This window comes from Sparus aurata, chromosome 12 (assembly GCF_900880675.1).
Source record: "Sparus aurata chromosome 12, fSpaAur1.1, whole genome shotgun sequence".
NCBI classification, from domain to species: Eukaryota; Metazoa; Chordata; class Actinopteri; order Spariformes; family Sparidae; genus Sparus; species Sparus aurata.
The window spans coordinates 19811117-19837497 of NC_044198.1; the positions used below are offsets into that span (position 1 = coordinate 19811117).

At 40.7% G+C, this 26381-nt stretch overlaps 1 protein-coding gene across 3 annotated transcripts; it reads right to left on the bottom strand.

Annotated features, from left to right (window-relative positions):
* usp20 (ubiquitin specific peptidase 20) lies at positions 1-26381 on the bottom strand. 3 transcript variants are annotated; one of them, XM_030435596.1, is made up of 26 exons: positions 25995-26381; positions 25609-25713; positions 25313-25366; positions 24217-24279; positions 23957-24097; positions 23741-23843; positions 23294-23363; positions 23062-23175; positions 22864-22963; positions 21171-21684; positions 20921-21070; positions 19740-19852; positions 19053-19225; positions 17073-17167; positions 16355-16388; positions 16225-16270; positions 15955-16135; positions 15666-15792; positions 15408-15577; positions 13761-13842; positions 12788-12896; positions 12603-12705; positions 12454-12522; positions 12200-12368; positions 5134-11852; positions 1-1404 (listed from the first exon to the last, which is right to left on the bottom strand). In XM_030435596.1, exons 2-24 carry the CDS (start codon positions 25684-25686, stop codon positions 12211-12213), a joined length of 2847 nt encoding a protein of 948 aa, XP_030291456.1. In that variant the 5' UTR covers positions 25687-25713; positions 25995-26381; the 3' UTR covers positions 1-1404; positions 5134-11852; positions 12200-12210. The 3 variants fall into 3 exon arrangements, with proteins under 3 accessions (XP_030291456.1, XP_030291457.1, XP_030291455.1); XM_030435597.1 differs by having other exon boundaries at positions 22885-22963; positions 25609-25716; XM_030435595.1 differs by having other exon boundaries at positions 25609-25716.

Below are 26381 nucleotides of genomic sequence, written 5' to 3' on the forward strand. Positions count from 1 at the left end.
TCTCTCACACCATTTATTGCAAATACACCACATGTCCTGTGTATTTCACTGTGTTTATTTACATGTCGGTGTTGTAACACCTCCCGGTCGAGTGTCAGCCATCTGTGCCCTGTGTCTGCCAGTCCAAGGTGAGCGAGCTGCCTGAGCTGGTGTCGTCGCAGCAGTCTTCGGCGTCAGAGAAGGAAGACATGTAGTGGAGGCCGGTCACTCTGTGGTAGCCTCCCTGGAGCATCTGAGGGTAGGCGGTGAGCTCCATGGCCCTCCGGCCCGTCCTGCTCACTCTCACGGTCCACATGTCGACCAGCTGGGAGCACATGGCACAGCCCATCGTTTGTGTGTGTGCGCGTGTGTGTGTGTGTGCAAACAGGTCAGAAGACAGTTGATACAGGTGTAAACAGTTATTCTACGCAGTCAAACAGGCACCAATATAAACATCATCCTCACTAATGTATTTGGCATTTTGCACAAGCAGCACACACTCCTACAACTCATGCAACAGAAATATATATATATATATTTATATATACTTATATTTTTACCTGCATTGAACAATCCTGCATATTTCTAGAATGCACTGCAGAGATATTTGCAGTTTATTGCAGTAAATGTAAATTATTGCTGTTTTGTACATTTTAAAAACATCACCACATATGTTCTGTGCATCTGGTAGCTTAATATAAGAGCAAGAGATGTGTGATCATTATATTTAGCAAACATTCAGGAAACCTGCGATATATTGGCATGAATAGTAAAATATATGCAGAGTGGTTTTCACGTTGTTAACACATGGTGTTACATTTCCTCAGAAAAGAGTCAGTTTTACAGCCCGACTCTTGAGAGTACAAACACAAACTGTGTACATGCGAATGCCCGTGAGTAAGTGTTTTCCTGGAATATGTTTATCTGGGTTTTCTCCTATGAAAGGTTTGCAGTGGGAAAAAAAATAGACAAGCAGGGAAAGGGAGGCACAGCACAAAACGCCGACCAGGAGAGCCGCTACCGATCGAGTTCTCTCCTGTTTTCAGCAACTAAAAACAAAAAAAAACACAACAGTCTCAGATGCAGCCCTGCCTGTCGGGCCTGTAAGGTAACTGCAAGTTAAAAGGTCACAGAGAGGTATCCACTCTGCTTCGAGGTGTTCTTCGTCTTGTCTCCAAGAGCTGCCTGACACGGCATGTAAATATTTACAGAGGTCGCTTTTTGCCAAAACCACTGAGAAGGATTCGCAGAAAGAGTCCAGGACACAACTCATCTGGTGGTTCACTCCTCTGACAGAACTGCAGAAGTGGAATTTGGGTCCAGGATCGTCAGGGAGCCTGCGTGAACTGCTTCCTGTGTCATGTTAGTTATCCTCCTCCACTTAGCTTGATGAAGCATGGCTGTCAAATAAGAAGTGATATGTGCCTGTGGAAAGAAATGGATCGACATAAGTTAACAGCAGATTTATACAGATATTGTACTGTCAGTCGTCAAGATAAGCTCACTGGAAAAAGCCCCTCCAAAAATAAGTTTAAAAAAACAAGAAACAAAACAATGAATACACATTGCTTCTTGCTCGTAATAAAAAAAAAATCTGCAAATGGAACAAGTGAAAACTGTCTGAATTTAGAGTTTTAAATTAAAGGACATACTGTTGCCTCAAGCTGATAAGACAGTACAAAAGTGATACTAAAACAACTTGAGACTAAAGCAAATATAACACAATTAAAGAAGATATAAGATGATAATAAATATAATAGATACGCACTGAATACAATAAAATAGATCATTGAAGCAAAACTCTCGCCAAAATGCAACCTAGGCTTTTTTTGTGAATGTATATGAGTCAAACCTTCGTGTAAAAGCATAGTTACAACGAGGCACTTTTAAGATTTACCGTAGTTTCATTTTCGGGCAAGCTCATTTTCAGTGGAGTGCTGGGGCACTCTTACGCTAGCATCAAGTTTACTAAAAAGAAAGTTTTTGGACAACGCATGTTAGTTTGGCAGATGTTTCCTCCGCTCGCTGCCGTCCTGGCAGCCGAGAAGTTTCGATCTCCGAATGTGAAGTAATATGGAGGACAGTCAAGGTGGACCGCTCCTAAAGATTAATTCTATATAAATGCATGGATAATTTGTAGTTTTGTCGTCAGCGAAAAAGAATATTGACCTTGAAGTTGAAAAAGGAGCCTAATATAAGAAACAATACTAAAATAAAAAGCAGGAAAAGTCACGTGAGATATTGCGTGAATAGTTGTTGCCGGAAGACAGTTGCGCTCCACCTTAACTCTCCTCAAAGTTACGACGCATTCTGAGATCGATACTTCTCGGCTGCCATTACGACTGGGAGCGGAACAAGATACTGCTAAGGTGAGTTGTTCAAAAACTTTCTTTTTAGTAAACTCTGTGTACACAAACAATGTTCTCAGTGCTCCTGTTCATGTGTAGAGACCCTGGTGATACTACGAGCGAAGTTTCATGTTGTGTCGAGCCTTCTTAGTGTTTTAAAAATTGGCATTTTGCACAAGCAGCACACACTTCTACAACTCATGCAACAGAAATATCTATATATATATTTATATACACTTATATTTTTACCCACATTGAATAATCCTGCATATTTCTAGAATGCACTGCAGAGATATTTGCAGTTTGATGCTAGCGTAAGAGTGCCCCATGCACTCCATTGAAAATGAGCTTGCCCGAAAACGAAACTACGGTAAATCTTAAAAGTGCCTCTTTCATCGTAATTTTGCTTTTACACAAAGGTTTAAATCATATACATTCACAAAAAAAGCCTAGGTTGCATTTTGGCCAGAGTTTTGTTTTAAATTATATAAATAAATAATAATAGACCGACTGAAGAGGGTTTTTAAACACACAGTATGTAATTGTCACTGCGGATCTCTCAATCAAATCAAAATAAAATAAAAGATAGATCAGTAAGTAGGGACTATGGGAGTTGTTGTCTTTGGTGTGAAACAACCACCATCGGTGATGAGTCAGGCAGCAGTGTTCCCAAACGAGGTTGTGTTTTTAAAGTTTTCTTCACGTTACGTTTAGACACGTTTGCCGGTACCTCAACTACACTTGTGGATTTCACACCCATCCCATCCCTGTGAACGGACACAGCAGGGGCAAGCTTCTTAAAGCCAGCACTACCACCCCCACCGTGCTGCCCTGGATCGTCATTGTTTCGTGATCTGCTGATTTAATATTCTGGGATTTGTACAACTACTGCTATAGAACAATCAATTATTCATCAGTATATCTAGTGTCAGGTGAAATGAATCCCTTACAGCACAAGTATCCCAGCTGCGATGACACACACAGTGCAGGAAACGTGCCAGAGATGCTGCAGCTGCATCTGTGTGTGTACGTAAAACACTTCCCCTTCAGCAAGTGTTTGTTTTTCTCTCTTACCTGAATTTGCACAGCGACTCAGCTATCCCGTCTCCAGAAATGCTCAGCATGTGCATCATGGATTTATCTTGGTTTGAACATTGTTGGAAACATTTGGGATAACGTAAGCACACAACCTAACAAAAATACATAGACTTTTTAATGCATAAATATTACATATATCCTCAAGTTTAAAGATATAATCATTTGGCTTCAGTGTCTGGGAGCATAATGGGCAATCCCATCCCATATATGGCATCCCATATACAGAGGCTTTGTCCTCATTGCAGTGGCCCCAGGTTCGAGTCCCAGTCTGAGGCCTTTTGCTGCATGTCACATCCATGTTACCCTCAGAATTTAAAGGTAGCTTCAAAAATACAGGTGGCAGCGGACCACCAAAGTGACCGACACTCGCTGCTCCTTGCTGGCTATGCAAGGCTTGAGCTAGCTATCGTTAGCTAAATAGCTCATGGCTCAGTTAGCTGGGAAGCCAGTGGAGAGAGTGAACATGCCTGGACACTGACCTTGAGTTTATTTGTAATCAATTATTACACAATAAACCAATCGAAAGGAGTTTGCAAAAAAAAAACAAACTTGCAAACTCACTGCTGGCATACATCTCAAAGCTGAACCTACATGGGGCTATCCGGCTCTCGCCTCTTGAGGCAGGACGGGTCGAGCCTAGCAAGTCTAGCATGCCAATTTAAGCATATCTCTCTGCAACACTACATAAAGTCTTGGACACAACTTCAACACCATTGTTTCTACAAATTGCATAGATGTTTGTTCACTTTTTTGAATGTTTTAAACAAAAATTTTAACCATGTCCCACAAATTGCTCCTTTGAACACACGCAAACAAATCAATATGAAAAGTGACGGACAGCAATAGTTTTCGTGTGCTCTCATCTGCCGGCCCTGGCGACCGCCCGGCAGCATATTCATGACCCTCGTATCAAACGTCCATTTTAACCTACCAGTGCCAAAATAACTGCGTACCTACAGGAGTGCTGTGAAGGAGCAGAGGTAAAATGGGGGGAACCACTCAAGTGTTCATAATCTGGGATATTAAAAATCTATCTACAACCCTGGCAGAATCCAGTTTGTCCTGTCAGCTCTAGCAACACACAAAGATCACTTCTGCATGAGCTACTTTATCTTAAAAAATACATGACACTGATTCTTCCATGTAATGAAAAACAAGTTAGCACATTAAAAACAATAACAGATCCATGCTGCTGACTTTTCCGTTTTTGCATGCATGATTGGCAGTTATTCAAGTTCATTCACACAGGTCTCAGCCAGCCCCCCTAAATCTAATATTTGACCTTCATCATGCGAAGCTGGCCTGTGCACGGAGACCCATCAGTAAGACTGATAAATGACATTCCTGCTGGGGATGGAAAGGACAAGTAGTCTGCTGCTACCTGCCACACCCATCCCATCACTGTGAACGGACACAGCAGGGGCAAGCTTCTTAAAGCCAGCACCACCACCCCCACCGTGCTGCCCTGGATCGTCATTGTTTCGTGATCTGCTGATTTAATATTCTGGGATTTGTACAACTACTGCTATAGGACAATCAATTATTCATCAGTATATCTAGTGTCAGGCGAAATGAATCCCTTACAGCACAAGTATCCCAGCTGCGATGACACACACAGTGCAGGAAACGTGCCAGAGATGCTGCAGCTGCATCTGTGTGCGTACGTAAAACACTTCCCCTTCAAGCAGTGTTTGTTTTTCTCTCTTACCTGAATTTGCACAGCGACTCAGCTATCCCGTCTCCAGAAATGCTCAGCATGTGCATCACATCCTCTCATTCCTCTTGGCAGCCCGGTGTGTTTTCCTCTCGGTCTGCCTCCTGTCTGGGGCTGGGTACAGCTCAGCACACGATTGGGACTTGGGATGACATCACAGCAGCTGACTTGAGAGCAGCCCCCCTCTTTCTCAAATTAAAACAGGTAAACCCTCCTGCTCTGTCTCTTATAATCAAACCATTTTCATTCAGACAAAGATTGATAAAATCATAGGACAAAAAATATCCAGCCTTTTCCTAAAATACAATCAAAACATAGGCTGACCTTGCCCTTGTCTTTTTTCAAGGGATAGACATGTTGGGAAGTTTAAAAATTATAGATCGATAAAACGCCAGCATGCTAAATACTGAAACTGGAATCAGTAGCCCTTTAGCTTAGCTTGCCATAAAGACTGAATGCAAGGGGGAAGCTAGCCATGCTCTGTCAATGCTTCAAGTATATTTTTTACACTTTACAAATAAAAAAAAAAAAAATTAAATTACATGTCAAATAGGAAACTTTTGGGGGGCTGATGGGCACATTTTCTTCCCCATGCACAAAAACAGGCTAGCTTCTTCCCCTTGTTTACATTCTTTCTGTTAAGCTAACTGTCAAAATAAAAGTATGCTCTCACTACATATGCTTTTTATTACTACACAAATCAAGCTTAGATCAAGATTACACTGATGACATCACCAGGATTATATTTCTTCAATTTGACGAGTCCCTTTAGAGCAAGACAGCTCCAAGTTGGGCCTGTGGGCTCAAGTTGGCCCATATGAGGTGTTTCCAGTAAGATTAAACAACATTTTAAATATAAATTGAACTAAAAAATTTATCTGTGAGGTAAAAATGCTCTTAAAAATGGAGGTTCCCTTATCATTAATCCCATTTTAGAATGGCAGGCAGAGCGACACTAAGCCAGCTAAGGGAACATGGGATCCTAGTGCCATTTTGCATCCTCAAAACACAACTAATGTGAACTTTTGCACCCTGGCCCACCATTAAGTATTAGTTTTGGCCCGCAAATGGAAAAAATTTGAAGAACCTGGCCATAGACTCACAAAATACTTTACCTCAATTTATACAATTGTTTTCACAGGCTGAGAAATGCTCACCATTACAACAACAAAACTGACTGATACCCATGATTCTCAATGTTGTTTTTAAACATTCTTTCAACTAAATCTCTCCATTTCTGTTTTCTTTCACTTTCAGTGCCTGCTGTTCCTAATTACACTAAATTTTGAGGGGAAAATTCATGGAAAATAAAAACACAAATCAAATCAAAGACCAGGCAATTTTAATCATTTAACCAGTCATGGGTAATTACATCAGTTCTACAGACATTAAGACATCCCATCGAATGGAGTTCAACCAATTTAAACCCCTTATCAAAGCATCACCATTATCATGACCACAACAGCCACACACTGCGAAATGTAGGGAAAACACGAGTCAGCAAAATCGCGCTGTCTGCAGAGTGCCAATGATATTATTGAGGAACTCTGTCCAACCACAGCAATGCTCGTATTTTTTCCACCAAGATGTGAAATGGAAATCTCACACGCATGGCTTCGGGCTGTAACACAGGCAAGCACACTCACAGGTGGGGGGTAATTAAGTAATTACCACTTGACATTTCTCAACACTGCAACAGAAATGAGCTGCGCTTCTCGAGTCGTTACTGCCAGCTGCTCAAATATGTTCCATGTTCAACAGCTGTCTACTGTCTCTTTAATGATAAAGCTAAGATTGCACAAAGACTTAACCTCTTTTTCATTGCACTTGCTCCCTCCAAAAAACAAATCTAAACATAGCACACATATCCTCGTAGTACGAACAATGTCTCAAGAGGATCCAGACCGGACATGTGTGAAAAAAACAAAAAAACAAAAACAAAATCAGCGTCTTCTCTTATTCGAACTGGTGAATTGCTCTTTGGACACATCAACAAACAAAACAGGGAGACGTGGGTTACTATAAACAACATGGCTGACGTTTGACATGTCATGGCGAGAAGCTTTCAAGTGTCAAATCAATGACATAAAGAATGGCTGCATTTCCGTTTTGTCTGAAATCATTTGGATCCTGGGTTATTCACCAGTATGCTTTCCCTACATATTGTGGCTGTGAGCCTCAAATGTCCTCGTCTGAGAGGGCAGGGAATCTATGAGACAGTTCACTGGGATAGTGATGTTCGCTAAGCTCTGATGCAGCGGCTAGCGTCAAACTTACAAGGCCTGTTACATTTTCTCCCCACAAAAATGTATCAAATGAAAATCATCAACTGAATTCGAAGCTCCCCTCGTTCTTATAGAAAGTTTCAGCTCATCGTTTAGATCTGCGATGTGCAACTTTTCTGTTTTGGTTCGCTCTCACTGCCCTCAGCGTGTCATTTTCGTCCCAAAACAGGCAGCTGTTTTCACCTCAAAAGGTTTAAAAACATACTTTACACTACCTGCTCGGCTCTCAACAGCAGAAAGACACAGTTAATGACTTGCTGAACAGAGTGGAGCAGTAAAAGAGCCAGGTGTTTCCCTCAGGAGTTGGTGGAGACCAAAAACGGAGCTAAAAGAGAGTGAAGGTTGGCAATAAAAAACAACAAAAAAAGAAAACAAAAAACAAAAATTATTGCAGGTTTAAGTTTGAAATTAAACACAAACACATTTATTTGCAAAGTGGGCTTCTGTTGTTATTTCACAATGAAGATTTAAAGGCCACCTGCAATCAATCGTACACTCCGCCATCTTGGAAGCTACCCAGCAGCTGGAAAGTGAATATAGCAAATGCTGAATGTATTAGTTACTACTTTGGTTTTCCTACTATGACAAGTCAGAATATCTAAATAAATAGCTAGGGGAATGTTAAAGCTGCTCTTCTGATAATTACATTTCTGAATATCTGCTGAGCTCGTTTAAATTAAACTTGGAGCGTTTTAAGTGTCCAACACCGTCTTTTACAGTTTAAAGTAATAGTTTGACATTTTAGGAATTAAATAAGAAAAACACCTGCATTTACGCTAAAGATGTAGCTACAAGGAACCCATTATCTTAGCATAGCATAGCTTAGCATACGGACAGTCAGCTAAAACTTGTCCTTTAACAAGCAAGCTTTTCATTCACCGTACAAAGATTGGCATCAATCTTCTCATCGAACTCATGGAAAGAAAGCCAAGAATGTCAAACTATTTCTTCAACAACAACTTACAAGTCCTTTATTAAAAGGAATTTTTGATAACTTTCTCGGTTCATGCGCATGTGTACATCCTCCAGAGTCTCACAACGTATTCAAATTGTATTTAGGGATCAGTGTCACCTTTTCTCATTGATCTTACAATGAAATACAGCTGGGAGATTTCATGGTACATAAATTTAGATCTTTCTAAAGTCAGGGTGGATGGAAAATTTACTCAAGCTAGTGGATAACCACACAGGTATTTTCACTTATCCTGGCTGATTAAACCGCTGCTCAGGTTAAAGGTGAGCAGGGACATGCTGGGAATTCATTTTAGACAATAAACTAAACTTCAAATGGTGACCTACATATTCTTCCTACCCAAATATTAGATTGAAGGAGCTGTCAATCTAGGCCAGTTTGTGCATGCCCACAGATTCATAATCAGGCAAAATATGTAAAAAAAAAAACTTGAGCGGGTGCACAGAGGAGTGTGAAGGGGTTTGAAGGCACTGTATTCCAACGTAGGATGACTGTACTGCATATCGTCAACTGTTACGTCATCATATCTTTATGTTTCGGCTCATAATTTGCTCTGCTAATGCTGCTACAAAAAGGAAAAAAAGGAAAATTAAGAGCTATCTTATGCCTTTGCGAATACTATATGGCGATTAAAGATTAAATCGGTCTTCAATCTTATTTTCAGTCATTTGGCATTGGAATTTACAGGTTTCTGCAAGTAATTCTTGTCTCTTCTCCATTCACAAATAGGCTTCCAGATGCTGAGTGGCCAATATTTGCAGATCTGGAGGTTTTGGTGTGCAAGTGTAATGAGTACAATTATAACATTAATGTGACTATTTATACAGGCTGTGATAATAATTTCAATTTAACAAAAAAATGAAAAAAATAATTAACTTTTGGATTTCAAATTTGGTGTTTATCAACAATAGTCAGTAAATAATACTATTTGTTTAAATCAAAGGCGACAGATAAGTTACACTCAACATTATAGTTATCTTGTATTTTGTGTTGGTGGAGAACTATGTCTTTGCAGAGCTGTAAAGTAAAAATAATTGTATTTATTCCAATGAGACAGAGGATGACTTTGTTTATTTAGTTAAGCTTGGACTAGCTTTTACCCTGGCACATTAATGTTGCTGTTAAATCAATTGCACAATATAGAAAAAAAAAATTCCCCAATAATATATAAGGTTACTATCGACATTTCAGATTAAAATGTAGCTACAGCAATCAATTATCAAAGAAAAAAACCTTTGCATGTTGGCCTTTTCAAAATGAGGTGTCACAAATGTCATTATATTGCACAGCACACTCTCGATTACCATTCTCATCTGTGTTCTTAAGAAAAACAAAAAATGGAAGATGTACAAGATCTGGATCTAGTTATCGTGACAACAAATCACTGCAGTCAGGGCAGTGTTATTATCACTTTCCTGCGTGGGTGGAGGCTTCAAAACCTTACACCAGAATAGAATTTGAGTGAACAAGCTGTGAAGACAGGTGTATAGTACTATCAAATATTAAAATGCATCTTCAACGAAAGTGCGATTTGCAGACACGCAATTATTTTTTACAAGCAAACACCCCCTTTTGTAACATCACCCCCACAGGGTACAGCTTCATTTTTCTGATGACCTGATGGTGAAACATGCACAATAAAGATATTTTTCAGAAATAACAAAATACACTTATCATAAATGACCTTTGTGTTGTTACAGGTCTGGATTTGTGCACGATGTACTAATTATTTGTGGTGTTATGTGAGGTTATTTCTTTCTTGCGAAATTGTAACATTTACTTTTAATACTGCCCTCTCTTGGTATAAACAGGTACTGCATTGTTGGTCATTTTGGGGCAGTCTCCTCAAAGACAAGAGGTGAGGTCATTCACACTGCGAGGGTGTGAAAGAATTATAAACTTGCTTTGTTGGCTTGTCAAAAAAGCCATTTTATACGTTTTATTGCACACAGATATTCTCATTACCCCTCAGCAATTTACTGCTATTGCACCAGATGTGTAACTCTCCTCTCCCACTTTCTGCACTCTTGCCACAGTGTGCCTCTACTTCTCTACTCCTTTTAAAGTTATAACCATATATATGCTTATTTATGGATGGTTCTAGAAAGGAGTGACTCAATATTTCTATCATTTTGTGCATTTAAAGGTGTCTGTTTGTGCACACCAACTCGCCTCATCCTGTCAGTTCCAGGTCAAAATAAAGAAGTTGTAGTTACATGCATCCTGAAGCTTTGTCAATTATAGATTACCCAAATGGTCTTTAAAACACATGCATGTTTTGAGGTTCTAAACAGACCTGCTGTGGTGTTTTTTGCCCAAGAGCTCCTTGAAGGGGAATTCTGTTATTGTTCAACCCTGGACCCTATATTTACATGTTCTAGCGTGTAAATGGTTCATACTTACCAAATCTTTTGGAATTGGTCCAGTAGACCGTGGCAGCCACCTCATGACTGCAATGTAATCCTTTTAGAGCAACTCCGACTGACAAAGTCAAAGCACAAGTCCTATTCAATGAGAAGTCACTGATTTGTTTGAGAAAGACGACAATGGAAGTCAGCAAGTTAGAGAAAGGAGTTTGGCGCCAACTTAGAGGGACAGCCAGAAATATTTTATTTTCAAAAGTCATGGGAATTGTTGCCTTAATGTTGTCAGACACTTAGTATAACAACTTCAACCTGTCAGTAGCAAACACAAACACTTCTAGTAGACGTAACTTTGACAGTCGGAGTTGCCCTAATGGATTACACTGCAGCCATTGTAGTCGTGTGGCAGCTGCCAGCTAAGGTGCTCTACTGGACCGATTCCAAAACCTTTAGGAAGTATGAATCATTTACACAACCAAACATGTAAATATAGGGCTCAGGTTTAAAGATACCAGAAGGCCCCTTTAATCTGATCATTCACTGACTTAAACAAACAAAAAACTTCCATTCCTGAGGGCTCAGTTATACTGTGTGTTTAAGGTTGAAGGTGCAAGAGTAAGAATTATGCTGTATCTGTCACTTGATGTCTGAACTTGCTGCTATGTAACTAGTAAACAGGCAAACAACAAAAAGCTTCATAATGTCTCTTGGTTGTTGCTTCCACTGAAGAAGAGAAGTCCTCAAACCAAACATCACACTGTACTTCTGTTTTCCTCCTCAGCAAACTGGCTCATGGTCACCAGTTTAGCAGTATATGACACCTAGTCACTACAGCAGCCACTGAAACACTACCAAAAACAGCTCCAGAGATGTGACATGACGCCTTATTTTGTACACCTTAACATTAGAGGATCGGACTTATCCAATAAATAGACTACGCGATATTTAGGTACCGTTTCACCCTCCTGCCACACAGCTTCAGAATAATGCGTTGCTACATGTACAAAGTGCTCACGGCGCGGGCTTCTTCACCAAGGTGCAAATTCCGCAGCTTCCTGTGAGAGCAGGGGTGGAAAAGTGGAATCAGAGGACCTGGAGATAAGGAAAGGTGAAAAAAACAAGTTTTAAATCAAACAGACATTTAGTGGGGCCCAAACTCTAACAGATTTATTTTACAGATGTAAAGATGTTTATTAGCTGGATGTGCTGCCTCCATTATTCTTGGCCACATGTGCAAATATCTGTATCTCTGCTGGCCAGAAAGAATTCATGAGCTCATGTGGGTGGAGAAGCTGCTCTTTCCAAGACCGGCTACAAGCTCCACAACAGCAGCTTTCAGTAAATTGTTACACATTACCCAAAGTAAATTCAAACTCCCGATTGTATGCGAGGCTGTGTAGGAGGAATGTTAGACTTTTCCAATAAATAAACATTCCAACCTCTCTTTATCTCAAAGTGCTCTGGTTTCTGCCTCAATCTTCCTTTCTCCGTGAAGGCTGTCCGGGTCAGCCGGGGCCACCGTCTGTCTCACTGCGATTTCAGGGCCTCCACCATAAATACCCAGCAAGTACTGCCATGTCTCCTCTGAGATCTGACCATAGTCTGCACCTTGAGGGGAGAAAAAAAAAACAACAACATTTATTGACCATCTGAATTCCACTTTACACCCATTTCAACCAGGGCTGCGGTTTACCTTGCTTGAGCTGTATGTGTCCTCCTTTCATGACACCTATTTTGCTGTTGTCGATGGGGCCAGGAGGCTCTGAGAAAACAAATGATCAAAAATATGTTACGATGCAACTTCAATGCATTTCTGTATTTGTCTAACTGCAAGGGCCATACCATTGTCTTTGCCCTTCACAAAGCTCTCCCACTCTCTGAACCACTGCATGCTGATGCACAGGATCACAGTCGGAGCCTCCTCCGCCTGAAACTCTTTGTTCAGCTGCAGACAAGAGACAGATGCTCATCCAACATCCAACACAAAGCATGAAGATGTAAGATTCTTCCAGATTAAAGGCTGGTACCTTGATGAAAGTGTCTATTTCCATTTTTCTGCGTTTGGCCAGAGCTTCAATCTCCACCTGGCAGATGGCGCACATATACAGGTGGTTCACTGCTGGGCCGCCTCCAAAGCTGAGGAAAAAAAACACCAACATATAACATAAAGGCACATAAAAGATACAAAGGCAGACAGACACAAACAAATGTGAACAAAATGTGATGTAAATCCTTCAGTCAACTGAGGGCTTAACAGGTTCGGCTATCGGATAAATTCCAATGCATTCTTCTTTTATAACATTATCATAGAGCTGCATATGTTCAGTGTGCAGAGAATGCTGCTTTTCAAAATAATCTGACTATCAGAGGAAGAAAGTCAGAATCAAAATGTAATCAATTGTTTTGTAACCATTTTCACATAAATGAAATTATCAATTTATAGTTTTTGTGATGGAAATTTTGTACCGACATTATAGGGACATTTGAATTGAAGTCTTGCACCTCTTAATATAACTTGTTTTTCTACCCTAGTTTAAGAAAACGAGTTTGGTCATTCTTCACCTGGTGAATGAAAGTCCAATATTCCCTCTTTTAGATCTATTTTTGTCTACCCCAACTCCTGACGGAGCTATCTGGGTCGTTAGCTGTTAAATACTCCACTGTATCAAAGCCAACAAAAAATCCCAGCATTAGCCAACCTGCAACTCAAAGGTTGGTTTTTTTGTTTCATTTTTTTATTTTTGGTTCCCAGCACTCATATTGTAAATCTTTCTATCTTACATATCTCTCTATTTAAATCCATGATATAAGGCAATAAAACCGAAAGTAAAGTCTTAAATGATCAATTAAAACTATAATGCCAATTTCGGAAAACATAAAATAATGGAATGTAGTGCAAGATGGGGGGCAATAACGGCACTGTCCAGATAAGGATGTGCTGAACTTCTGGTTTTGACTTTCCTCTTACGTTGAACATTTTCATTCATGACGCATATTTACCTGTTGTAAAGGTACTCCCACACATTTTGGGGAACAATCACCACCAGGTCATCAATGTAGTGGTATTTATTAGGAGGGATACCTGTACAGAGATAAAATATGTTTTAGTTACATTAGAAATACACAGCCTTCTCCTGCCTGAACTGAAGACCAGTAACAATTCCAAGAACTACAGAAGATTTATTTTTCATTTTTTTTCTCCACCTACACAAAACCCCAACCCCAGCCCCAATCCCTGCTGTCCTCTTAAACATGTTTTTCCCATTCAGTCATGTAAATCAGCCAACTATCACACAAATCCAAAAGACACATCCGGACAAAGAGAAACAGATCATCGTGTGAAAACCCTGTGGTAATGATACAGCTTTGTTCTTTGGCTCGGGAGAAAGTATTATTAAGTTTAAGAGCTGAAACATCTGGAGATGCCATTAATCTCCTCACAGCACTGTCCTCCATCACCCAACAGATGTAACTCTGCTGAATAATGTGGCAAAAGTAATCTGTGTAGAGATGGTTGCAACGTGTTTTAGACGAGTGAGTAATATCTATTGTTTTGTTCTTACACAGCTTTGAAACCCTCAAACGGAAAGCATGATTGATACTGATCGACAGCATCATCAACTTCCCACAAATAAAATTCAACTTTATCTGTGGGGTCGTTTCTTAGGGTGTAGCCATTTCACAAAAGGAACTAGAGAGTATATTTCACTTCAATAACGTGACGAGGACTCAAAATAAACAAACCAAACACTTAGTATATCTAAAATGCATTAAAATAGAGCACTAATCCAATGTCATCCGGAGACATGGCCACAAAAAGCTGTGTCATCAGCACATTAATGGAAAGAGATGTAATTTCTCTTGATGAGACCAATAAGAGGTAGCATGTGGCATGATATCTAAAAACTAGTGGGCCTAAAATCAATCCTTGAGGAACCCCATTTATTTCTAGTTATCATTGACTGCTACTGAGAAATAGCTAGCAAACCAGTCCCAAACAATCCCAATGTGATTCATAGCTCTGTTTAAAAACATCAAAATTAAAAATATTTACTGGTACTAAGTAACAGTGAGTCAGCAATTGATCTTCGGTAAATACCGCCTAATCTGTCGTGAATATGTCATGTGTAGGCGAGGAGGCTTTAGAGTTGTTAAAAGGCTCCTTTTCAAGGAGCTTTGAGCAAAGAAGGTAATGTCACGTCAGGAAATGTAATAACTCTTTCAATTAGTGATATGTGATGATTTTCAAATAACTTGCTGAAACCTGCTTTTTAGTTCCACATGCCTTCTGTTAGAGATTTGTAAACCAGATGACATCATCTCAGTTCCTCAGACTTGACAAAGCTCCTCTAAAGCCACAAATGTAAAATTTGACAGGCTGATTAGTCATCCTCTTGACTAGTAACTTATTTGTCAAAAATTCCCTTTAAGGAAGCTTAAAGTGGCCTGCTAACAACCTCATTCTGCCCCTTTGATCATTTTACTGAGAAAATAAATCAAAAGTGTTTTTTAAAAAGGTTTTTTCAAACTTCAATGGAGCCAAAGCATTTGTTTTCATTTAAATCTGGCCCTTTTAAAAAGTAGCTTCATAGACCTGATATACTGTTTATGTTTTCTCAGTGTGATCCAGTCTTTTCAGACACACACCTCCGTGCTGACACAGAAACGTGTGGTTGCTGATGGGGCCCGGTTCTGCGAAGGTGTTGAACTTGTTCAGCCATTCTCTGGAGATGTAAAACTGCAGCAGGCTGGGCTCCTTCATGTTGGCCAGAGCCACAACCTTCTGCCTCTCTCTCACCGACTCCTCACTACTTTTCCTGCATGGCCCCAAGAAAAGCACAGTCAGTAAAAACACTTTGATTAAACCAGCACAGATTCGATGTTACTCGGACTTCAAATGCTTACCTATAGAACAACACATAAGCCTCTGCATTCTGCACGACCGTCTCGTGGACCTCTGTGACATACTGGTCGTCAAACTCATACCACTGGCCATTGATCACATTCTGACAGTAAGCTATGTAGTGTCCACCTGCAGCATCATAGACAGTGGAAGAGAAGAGGTTAGTGTTGAGAAAGAAAGGAGACCAGTAAAGATGAAAACACGATTACGTTTTCTTGTTTTCTGAAATAGGTTAACCGCAAGGAAACATCAGAAATGCTCTTATCTAATGGAAATTAAGTGATCTCATACTTCCTGCCGTGCCGTGATGACAAATGACTGACAGCAGATCATAGGTGGTGACTTGGGATGGACTCTCTTTAGCCAGGAAAGGTCGCATGTCCAGGCCCTCCAATGGGAAGGATACGTGGCTGCTGATCTTGAACGAATACATGACTTCGTGCCGGAAGCGTTTCAGGTGAATGCACAGAATCTGCACGACAAAACACTTCATGATGCACAAAGCATAAGCAAACATTGTTATCTGAAGCAAGACGGAGATCAGATAAGAAAAATGTTTACCTCTGGAAGTCTAAGGACTTTGCAGTATTTGACACCATTTCTCAACCTGTAGGCAACAAAACACTGTGTGAATAGATCTGTATGGAAAAATATCCCTTTGTCTCCGCATGGATTTACTACACATACTCACTTTTTACATCTCTCACAGCTGTACATGTTGTCCCCTGGGGAAAAAGAAAACAATGAAAATAAATACAAATTCTAACAGAAATATTCTCATCTACACCAGACTTACAGTAGAAGCAACCTTAAGACCTTCCTTTTTAGGCTGGCTTTTAGCTGAAATTGATTTAATTATTGAGTCTTATTCTGCTTAAACCTGGTTTTATTCTATTTATCTATTCACTAACCACTTATCTATTTACCTTAATTATTGTGTTTTATCTTGTTTTACTGTATTCACGATTTACTTATTTATATTATTGATTTTACAGCAGTTTTAGACTTTTAACCTCCTTTAGTATTTTATCAGTCTTAGTTTTAGTGTTTTATTATTTTATTATTTCATCTTATTTTACTGCCTCTAGTGTCTCCTCAGTAAAATACATCAATGATAGCGTTTCCTCAGTTCCGCAATACCTGTTGTTAATGCCTTGTTTTATTTATTACCCTTTATTCATTTATTATTACTCACTCTTTTACTTCACTTACTGTGTTTAAGTAGCTGGATACGTGTGTGTGTGTAGGTGGGAGTATGTGTTTGCGTATGTTTGTGAGGGGGGGTATTGAAATTGTTACTGTTTTAATTCTGTAAAGCACTTTGTGCTACATTACGATGTATGAAAAGTGCTCTATAAATAACGTCTGATTGACTGTTTGATAGAATACCACAGTGTCAAAATGTTTACCTTTGAGTTCATCCGCGGCAAAGAAGGCAGCGAGGCAGTCCTCTAAGGTTACCATGGGCCCCCAAAACCAAGTGGGGATACACGAGACCACAAATCTGTTCAGAGGCATAACACAAGGAGACACAACCATTTCAACCACATGCAGCAACGGGGCAACAGGTCAGAGGGTCAGCAACTTTTATGATTAAATGACGCAGCACCAAAAGCAACGCTGCCTGTAGTAGAGTTCTTCCGATTCCAATACCGTTATCGGAAATTCTGAAAATGCAGGTAAAGGTATCAAAATGTACTCAAGTCTATGCACCAATCCCATACAACATAAATTATAAGCGGTACACTGCTCCTTCCTGATTAGCTCTGCGTAATGTTACACACCAGAAATCAATTCTTCTTCGCTGCTCTAAAAGCTAACACAGGCTGATACCCAAAGCCCAGGTATCGGATCAGTATCAGGAAGGAACTAATGTTATCGTAACATCTCTTGCCTGGAGTTATATTAGCTCCTTACAGGGTCTTTGATGGAAGTATGTTGGAAGGGCAGCTTTCAAACTAAATACACCTGATTTAATAGTCTCTTGACTTTCCGAGATGGTCATCTTGAGCTCTCTTGACACTCGGACAAAGCAGGAATTGTGAACCACTTTCTTCAAGGCTCATGGAGAAGGTGTGTGTTGTTGTCTTACAACGCAGGGGGTCTTTTCTGGCTACCGAGAGGGTTTCCAGTCTTCTGTGAATCGACTTAACTTGCACTGACAACTTTTTGCCACTCGTGGGGCAGCAGAAACAAGCTCTGCGAACAACGCTTACATATCATCCTTTTCTAATTTTGATGGGGCAAACTTCTTAGCAAGAAGGTGCTTATACACATATGCTTTGAGAATAAGGGCTAAACTATGCTTCTGCACGGAGGTGTTGCACGGGATTATTAGGATATATTAACCTGCCCTTGACTACTAAAAACCCACAAGAATCACCAAACAAAGGCACTGGCACTGTTATTATGACGGGCCTTACAAATGTTTTGAAACAGCTGGAAGGCAAATCATTCCAAGCATGCCAAGTCCTATCTCTGCATCTCTGTCCTTAAATCCAGGCGATGCAAATGCACTCGGCTAAGGCAGTGATTCTACATTTATGTCGAACAGACAATATCTCAAGAAATGTTTGCTGACAGCGATATCACTCTCCCTATCTGACTATTTAAATGTCTCTATAGTCCTTAAAAATGCAACATCACTGCTGTTTGGTGATTTGGTGGCTCAGCACTCAAATCCTGACCTCAGAGCTCTGGATCGAGCACTTCAGAACCCTCGCCAGTCTACATAATCTCTCCAACCTATCAGTCTGGACTGATTCCCTTGGCTCGTCTCAGTAGTCTTAACCACACAACGTTTTTTTTATCAGCTTAGAGGCATCAAAAAACAAAATAAAATGTTTGTTTTGCTTTTGAAAGCCTGGATTTTCTGTGAGGGCAAAAGTGCAAGCGGGAGCCTTCCTCATTACATGGTGCAGATTTAGTAGCTGTATTAAATTAAGGTGATTCATTTTGAAAGAGAATCAGCTGTGGTATCCTGTGACTGGCAATGTGCTGGTATGCATCAACCCTGCAACCTAAGTCAAGAAGAATATACTTCCACATCAGGTTGACTGCACACAAGGTCATCTTACATGATGGTTTTCATTTTTTTCAACTCCACGAGAAAGTGCCCTGACAGATCTGGTGAAGCCCTCTCTTCCTACGTGCCACCACCTGCATCTCCCGAGGCCTCCACGGTCATGGACATTGTCATCTACTGTAAATCATTCCAGTGTATCCCCAATGCTTTTCTGGGAAGTCCCGCTGTGACTAACCTCGACTTGCATGAAAACACATCTCTCAACTTATCCTATCAATGACGTCAGTATGATAGTGTGCAATTTTAATTTTCTACTGAATTCATGTTCTTCCTCCCCTCTGACCAGGAAACGCGGTCCACTCACCGGCGAATGGAGTCCATGATGAAGGAAATCCAACCCTGCGAGTTGTACGTGTCGGGACAAACGCCCGTCTTAACTGGAAGGTTCTGGTGTATGGAAGAGTGGAGCTTTGCCAAGTCCTCTTTACCCGGAATAGGTAGGGACAAGTCTTGGAAGGTTTCCACTGTGGTAGAGACCTGTCACACAGAATTGATGAGAACAGAACAACTCTGTCAGTAAGAGAAGAGCTTTTAACAATAATTCTTCTCCAAGAAATAAATGCTTGACTGAAAAAACAATGTTTGGTGGATGTTTAATTTTGGATTAGACTAAATGATTTCACATCCAAAGAAAAACACAATTTAAATACAAACCAACTAATAAATGTTTGTGCAAATTATTATTTATGTATTATGTTGATGAATGTTCTCAGTCATCCAGGTCATGTTAATTCTAATTGCTGTATCCTAGGCAACTGGACTGGCCTGAACTTAGTTTCTTGAAGACTTCAAGAAACTGAAACATGTCCAGTTGCCTACGATATAGCCCTCATTCATTCTAGTCTGAAAGATATGGCAGACATTACATACTTGAATCTAAATTTGACCTAAAACAAAAAATACAATATTATTTAGTAAATGTACTGTGGTTGCTGTGGTTTTCTAAATATGTAGCTCCCTCTGGTGTTTAAACACTTGAAGCACATCTTACCCTGTCACAGGTTAAACACTGGACCAGGCTGAGGATGGAGCCATCGAAGATGTCAGAGATCACACTGCGATAGTGAGACTGCTTCTTCTTCCTGGTGCTGAGCAGCAGCTGAGCTGCAAGATTCATGACAGCATGGAGGGTATGTGAGGAAAAACTTGTGACTTTATTATGGTGATCTTTTAGCATGTATTATTTATGTATAGTGTATGTATGTGTTGTGTTATGGGATATGTGCAATACTGTTAGGTGTTTGTCAGTGATGGTATGGCTGATGATGTATTGTTTTTTTGTCATTTTGGCTGTCAAGGCATTCATGGCGCAGCTGTTGAGTCCAAGACAAATTTCCCTGAACGGGACAATAAAGTATATCGTAATGTATCGTAAAACTTAATATTTATCATGTTGTTTGACGTAGACCAACAACATCCTGAGAACATTCCAAATGATCTTAAAACCTTTAGCTGGCAGCACTGCTCCCCAGAAAAACACACGGAGCAGATGACACAGTATCAGCCCGGAGGATACCCCTTTGAAATGGAGATGCACTAATAACCCACCCACACAGATTTGCATCCCCTGTTTGACTCCCCCATCTACATCAGCACAAGTTAGGCGTCACTGGAACCATAACAAGTACAGAGACAACTGCATTTTGTTGTCTCTGTACTTGTACTGTGCACAATGACAATAAAGTTGAGTTGAATCTAATCTAACCTAGTCTAATCTAATAAATCCCCCCAAAAAATATTTTTTAAACAAAGAAGGAAAAAAAGAAAATTCCTTCATACGGTGCTGGTGATTCTGAAAGGCATATGATTAACAAAAAAACAAATAAAGAATTAGGTATTTTTCAAACGTGGCAACTTAATGCAGCAATGCATGTTACCATGTTAATCTGGAGTAATATAAACCTGTGAAAAGTCGAAAAAAGAGGTCAGCTGTGTGTGTAAAAGCCGAGAAACCCTCAATGAATTCATCAAATTCACATGAAATTCAGAAGGCGCCGTCACTCTAACAAGACTCTCATGGCAGCTGTAACAACTCTCACTTGACATTCTGGTTTACATATCCAAGGCTGAGGGTTAAATTATTACAACTCCTCTGGAGTTAGTAGAAATAATAAATGGTTTTGAATGAGCAGCGAAACATCTCATTTATTGAACCACAGACTTTTTCTTTACCTTTTTTGAAAGAGTATGCAGGTCCTGCAGAGCGGAGGGGGCTGGAGCGAGGAGGACTGGAGGACAGTTTGGGATGAAGCTCCTGAAGGGTTCGCACAGGACTGCAGGGAGTGGACTGGGACTGGGTCATTGACGCTTCATTGTCTGGCTCTAGAAAACACAATGTTGGATGCACGGAAATAAACAGTCAGGAGACAAATGATCCATTCACTGAGAAAGATCCACTTTGACACTCCTGCTGGCCTTATACCTGAGGTGTTGCTGCTCTGAGTTTGACCTTGCCCAGTATCAGATAACTGGTTGTCTTCTTGGCTTTGGACCTCAGTGGTTGTGGTTGGTGGTACCTCTTCTTCCTCTGGCCTCTCAGGAGCCCCCTCCTCAGCAGCTGTATCCACATCAGCATCTTCATCCATCTCTTGGGAGCCTCCACGTAGAGGTGAGCCAGACACCCTCCTTTCCTTCAACCTCTCCTTCTCCGAGATCGGCCCACCGGTGCTGACCCCCACCACCCCTCCCGCCGGTGATCTGACCCCGTCACACTCATCCTGTAGGAGCAGCTCGCCATCACATGCTCCTCCACCCTCACCCCTGTCACTGCTGGAGCCGGAGTCGCATGATAGGAATTCGTCCTCGGACGGGGAGCGGTCACCGTCTCTTATCTCCTCCCCGTCACTTCCCTCTCCACTCATGTTGCACTCTGTCAGAGGCTCCTTCAGCTCTTCGTGTAGCTGGTCCATCAGACAGCGCAGGAACTCCTGAGTGTCCTTCAGAAAAGTACATTGCATTCAGTCAGGAGGAAGATGCAAGAGTGCAGTTTCAAACACAGAGTTTTGCAGAAGGGGGCAACAGATAAATGTCTGTTAAAGAACAGAAATGTGTGTGTGATGCAACAAAAGCATTTTGTACAGCAGCAAAAATATGGCACAAGTAGAACCTCTGCACTAGTCATCCAAACTACACTCAGTGGGCTTCAGGCAAAACTCATTCTCATTTAAAAAGGCTTCAGATCTTTCTTTGACAATCACAATCAGAATAAACCAGACACTGCCACTCAAACATGCACTGAGCCTGAATCAAACATGTAAACATTTTTAAACTGGATTTCATGGACTAATTTTTTTTTTTTTTTACAAAGAGTCACAATCAGATAAACTCAATTCAAATTTACCTCAATGGTTTGATTTAAGTTGTTTATTTGTCTGTGTATTTTAAAAGGGATAATTCAGTGTTTCTTGCTTCCCCACTGAGTCACATAAAGATGAGCTTTTAATGTTTCTGAGTACAGTTGGAGGAGATGGATTGATGGTTGGTGGAGACATGAATCTAGCCTCTTTGCATTTTAATTCTGAGCACTGGATGTCTATTGGCACAAGTATTATTATTTTTGCTTGTTAATTTGACAGGGACAGTGCACCGCTCCTTGGGCAGGAGACAGAGCAATCATCTCTGTTTAGAAAACTAACAATGTAGTTCGAACTATACACTATAACAACAATGAGACAAAACATTAAAACACTACGGCAATAACAGCCAGATTTCATGAGATTAAGTGTTTGCGATTAAGCGTGATGGGTACATGACAGGGGTGATTTTGACATGATTTGATCCTAAATTTAAAATCCGTGTTCTCTTATATAACTTGGTACCGAGTTTCAAAAATTGATCGCTGTCACAGAGAGATGGATATAGGTCAAACTCAGAAGATCTGTGTTGTATTAAGCAGCCACCTCCATGTGGTGTCCTAATTCCCCTGGTGTCCTAACTGAAATATCCCCTAAAACAAAGTAAACAACTCAAGTCAAACCTTCCAGTTATTTTCAACAAATGCAGCAGTCATTAGCAACGGTAAACGTAATTTTTAGGGAATGTGTGAGAAAAAATATACACAGCAGTTCACAAGACAGTGTCAGGCTGTTGAGTGATGCCGGGTGTACTGTAGTTACCTGCTGGGTGCTTGCCCCTACCTGCTGAGCGTAACCACGAAACATGGGGTTGACTAGTTTGATGCCATGAGACAGACTAGTAGGTACGACATAGCTGGGCCTGGAGAGGGGCAGGCATGACAATTAGTTTAATTATTTATAGTATAAATCAGTCTATTTTTTCATAGAAAATGCATGGCTGCTTTGTGTGTTTATTACCGTTTTTTATGCCAGAGCTCTGAGATGAGTTTCTGGTAACTCTTACAGAGAGCAGGCTTCTTATCAGTCCGGACCAATCCACTGCAGTCAAGGAAGAACTGAGTGAGAGGAGGGCTGGTGAGGAAAGAGAGGGGGAAACACAACTGTTGGATGGAAAACGAGCTCATATACTTATCAAGGAAAGACTCCTCCCCGGTATTGGACCAAATGTAATGAGAGAAAGTGACCTCACCAGTTGGACAGGGCTTGAAGAGCTGCATTCATGTAGCAGGAGTTTCCGATATTTTTCATTCCAGTCAAGCCTAAAAATGACAGGAGAAACATGAGCCGTACCGTTTTTTGTTGTATTCCCAGGGGGTTCCAAAATAAGCAATTTAGACATGAACTCATATTTTTAGATCAAGTCGAATGCAGACGACACCACCAAGGGTTAACTGTCAGTGCTAGTCTGGATTTAAAGACACAGGCCCGGTAACTATTTATAGGCTTCAAAGCAATTATATCTATCAAAAAAGGCAGATATGTGCAAATACCATGAGCACTTCATGCTTAATCAGAGAAAAACATTTTTTTTTTGCTTTTTCATTGACATTTTTGCCCTATTAATATCTTAACCACCATTAACGAGGCTGATTCAACTCTTCTGCTGCTAACAGGGAGAAATGAAGACATGGTGTACCTCTGGGTTTAAGCTCATCCTCCTCGGACTCTGAGCCGTCTTCTTCTGCTACAGCAATTGGTACGGCTTTCAGTGGGTGACCCACTGGCTGAGGAACTGCTTCCTGTGAAAATGATCAACAGATACTAAAAAAAATATGAAGATGGGTAACAAACAGGTTGTGCGGCAATATGTAATAGCATCGCATTTAAATCCATCAAGCAGATGAAGTCGCACCTGCTCCGTGGCTTTACAGTGGTGGGGAGCAGCGGGCAAAGGGACCAGTGAAGGCCTGTGCTCCAAAAACACCTCCCGCTCACACACATAGCACCAGATCCTGAACGTCGTCAGGTTCACAGTCAGGTTGTGCTTCTTGGCCTTAAGGAGACAATCATTTAAGGGACTGTGTTTTAATTTAATTCAACACTTTCCTCCTCATAACCATCCATTGAACAGGTAAACAAAAATTGTTAGATTTCGTGTGAGAGGGTTTTTACCTGTGCGTGCAGGGTGCTGTGATCAGAGTAGGACTCTCCACAGCCAACATATGGGCAGTCATTCTACAGAGCAGAAACACTGTATAAGCAGCGAAAGCATCCTCTTTATCTTGAAAGGCATTAAGTCACAATATATACCTGTCTATCTGTGAGAACTGAATTAACCCTCAGAGAGCCTAGAGAGCCGCCAGCAGCTAAAATTAGCTATTGTTTTACATTTTTTAATTACTTTTGAACCGCTAATCCTTTCCACATGCTTTTGAAATCTCATGTAAAGTGGAGTTTCTCGGCATAAGAGGTTTTCAGGTCTCATACGTGTACTGTTTATACATTCAGGGGCTCTGTAGTGAATGGGATTCACTCACATAGTTTCCTCCTCTGGACCAGCAATGGCTTATGATTTAACAAGCTTTCTAACTACTCACTGAACCTGTTTTACACTGAAAAACACTGAGGTCAATATTGTAATGAACAGTTGTATCTTGTTGAAGTAAAATCAGATATAGACAAAAAAGTCTAAAACAACCAACCACTTCCTGACGGAACGTCTGAGTTCACAGTCAAGAAAAAAAAAGCACAACATTTTGACCGGCATTTCTTAAAGTCTGGTAAATTCATCCATTCTCAGATAAAGCAAATGTAAAATCGGTACTTTAATTAAGCCAGAGTGAAACCTAAAGTTCCTCTGTATTAAATGATATACGGCACTTGATGCTGATTGCTACGACAGGATAGGAAAAACAAAATTAATTCAGGAGTCAGGCACCCAAAGATATCCTCAAGTTCTTTGAGGGTTAATCTATAAATTCATACTGGAATGAGTGTCAAAAAATGAGTAGCTGAAAGTGCGGATATTGTGTATTTGCTCGCCTGTGTGCGCTTGAGAGCTTCTGCATTTATAATCACATTTATGCCCTACATCATCATTAATTATTAAGCATTCACCTGGCCTTCTTATCTGAAATGGTGTACGATTAGTGCAGGGGTAGTTGCACTTGCAGTGTTCATAATTAACATGACAAAGTGCTCAAGTTAAACCAGAAATGAAGGCAAATACTTAAAACATCTTAAAATAGCATTCGAGTCCCGAACTTACCTGCAGACAGGCCCACAGGTTTGGGCCCCCTGCGCCACAAGACTGGCAAGTTCCCTACGCCAGAAAGACGAGAACATCAACAGTGTGAAATAGAGAGAGAAAAGATCAAATATTATGCACAATAAATATTTAGACATCATGGCAGAGCTTCAAGAAAGTATTCCAGCTCATGTTGTTATTATTACATAGTGAACAAATCAGACAATGTGCAGACAAGGCACACACAGACACAATGACCAGGACTGGGCATCTTTGACATTGTGCAGAACATCTACAGTGAATGAGTGAAAACCCACCTTGGATTTCTGGAGGAGGTCCTCCTTGGTGACCTCTCCTATGGAGTCCAGGTGAGGACAAATGTCTTGTTCGGCCATAGCTACTCACTCTCTTCAAGAGGACGTCTGCTAATTTGACAGGGCAGTAACAACAAAACTGTGGTGATTCAGATGTTGTAGCTAAAGCTAGCTTGATCAGCTCAACACAACAACGCGATCTGTTCCCACAGAAATTCCCCACGCCTCGTCTATGACTTATAACGGAAACATTCACAGTATAGTAAGGCCATTTTCTCACAATTAACCCACAGAAACTGAACAGACCTGCAAAGTGAGAGGCCTTATGTTTACCAACGAAAGCTCAGACATCATCTCGATAACAGCATTTATGAATGAATCGTATTTACCAACAGAAGCAGCTGCCACGGTGACAATCGCTATTTTTCATTCTCCTCGTATACAGTCCATACTGGATGCGGGCAGGCGACTGTAGGCTAGCGGGATTTCGAGGAGCCGAGGAAAGAGACGCGATACCCCGGCCCACCATCCCCAAACATCCCCCCTCCCGTCCGCTACACAGCACGACGACGCAGGGCCGGGGAGGAGGAGACAACACGGAGACGTCAACCTGACAGACCGTTGTTTTCGGATATTCTAATTAATTTTAGCGTTTTGATTATGCGCTCTATCAAGTATTTAATACGTTTAATTTAATAGAAACTGTAATTCAAATAGCTAAAGAACTCGCCGGCTGACTGGCTAGATTTTAGAACATTTTACTCCGTAACGGATTC

Excerpts from the sequence above, each read along its gene's own strand:
- usp20 (XM_030435596.1), bottom strand. The coding sequence starts at position 25,686 with ATGGCCGAACAAGACATTTGTCCTCACCTGGACTCCATAGGAGAGGTC. Across the intron at positions 23,176-23,293 it reads CTTCAAGCCCTGTCCAACTG|CCCTCCTCTCACTCAGTTCT; the intron begins GTGAGGTCACTT and ends TTTCCTCACCAG. Across the intron at positions 12,523-12,602 it reads TGTGAAGGGCAAAGACAATG|AGCCTCCTGGCCCCATCGAC; the intron begins GTATGGCCCTTG and ends TTGTTTTCTCAG.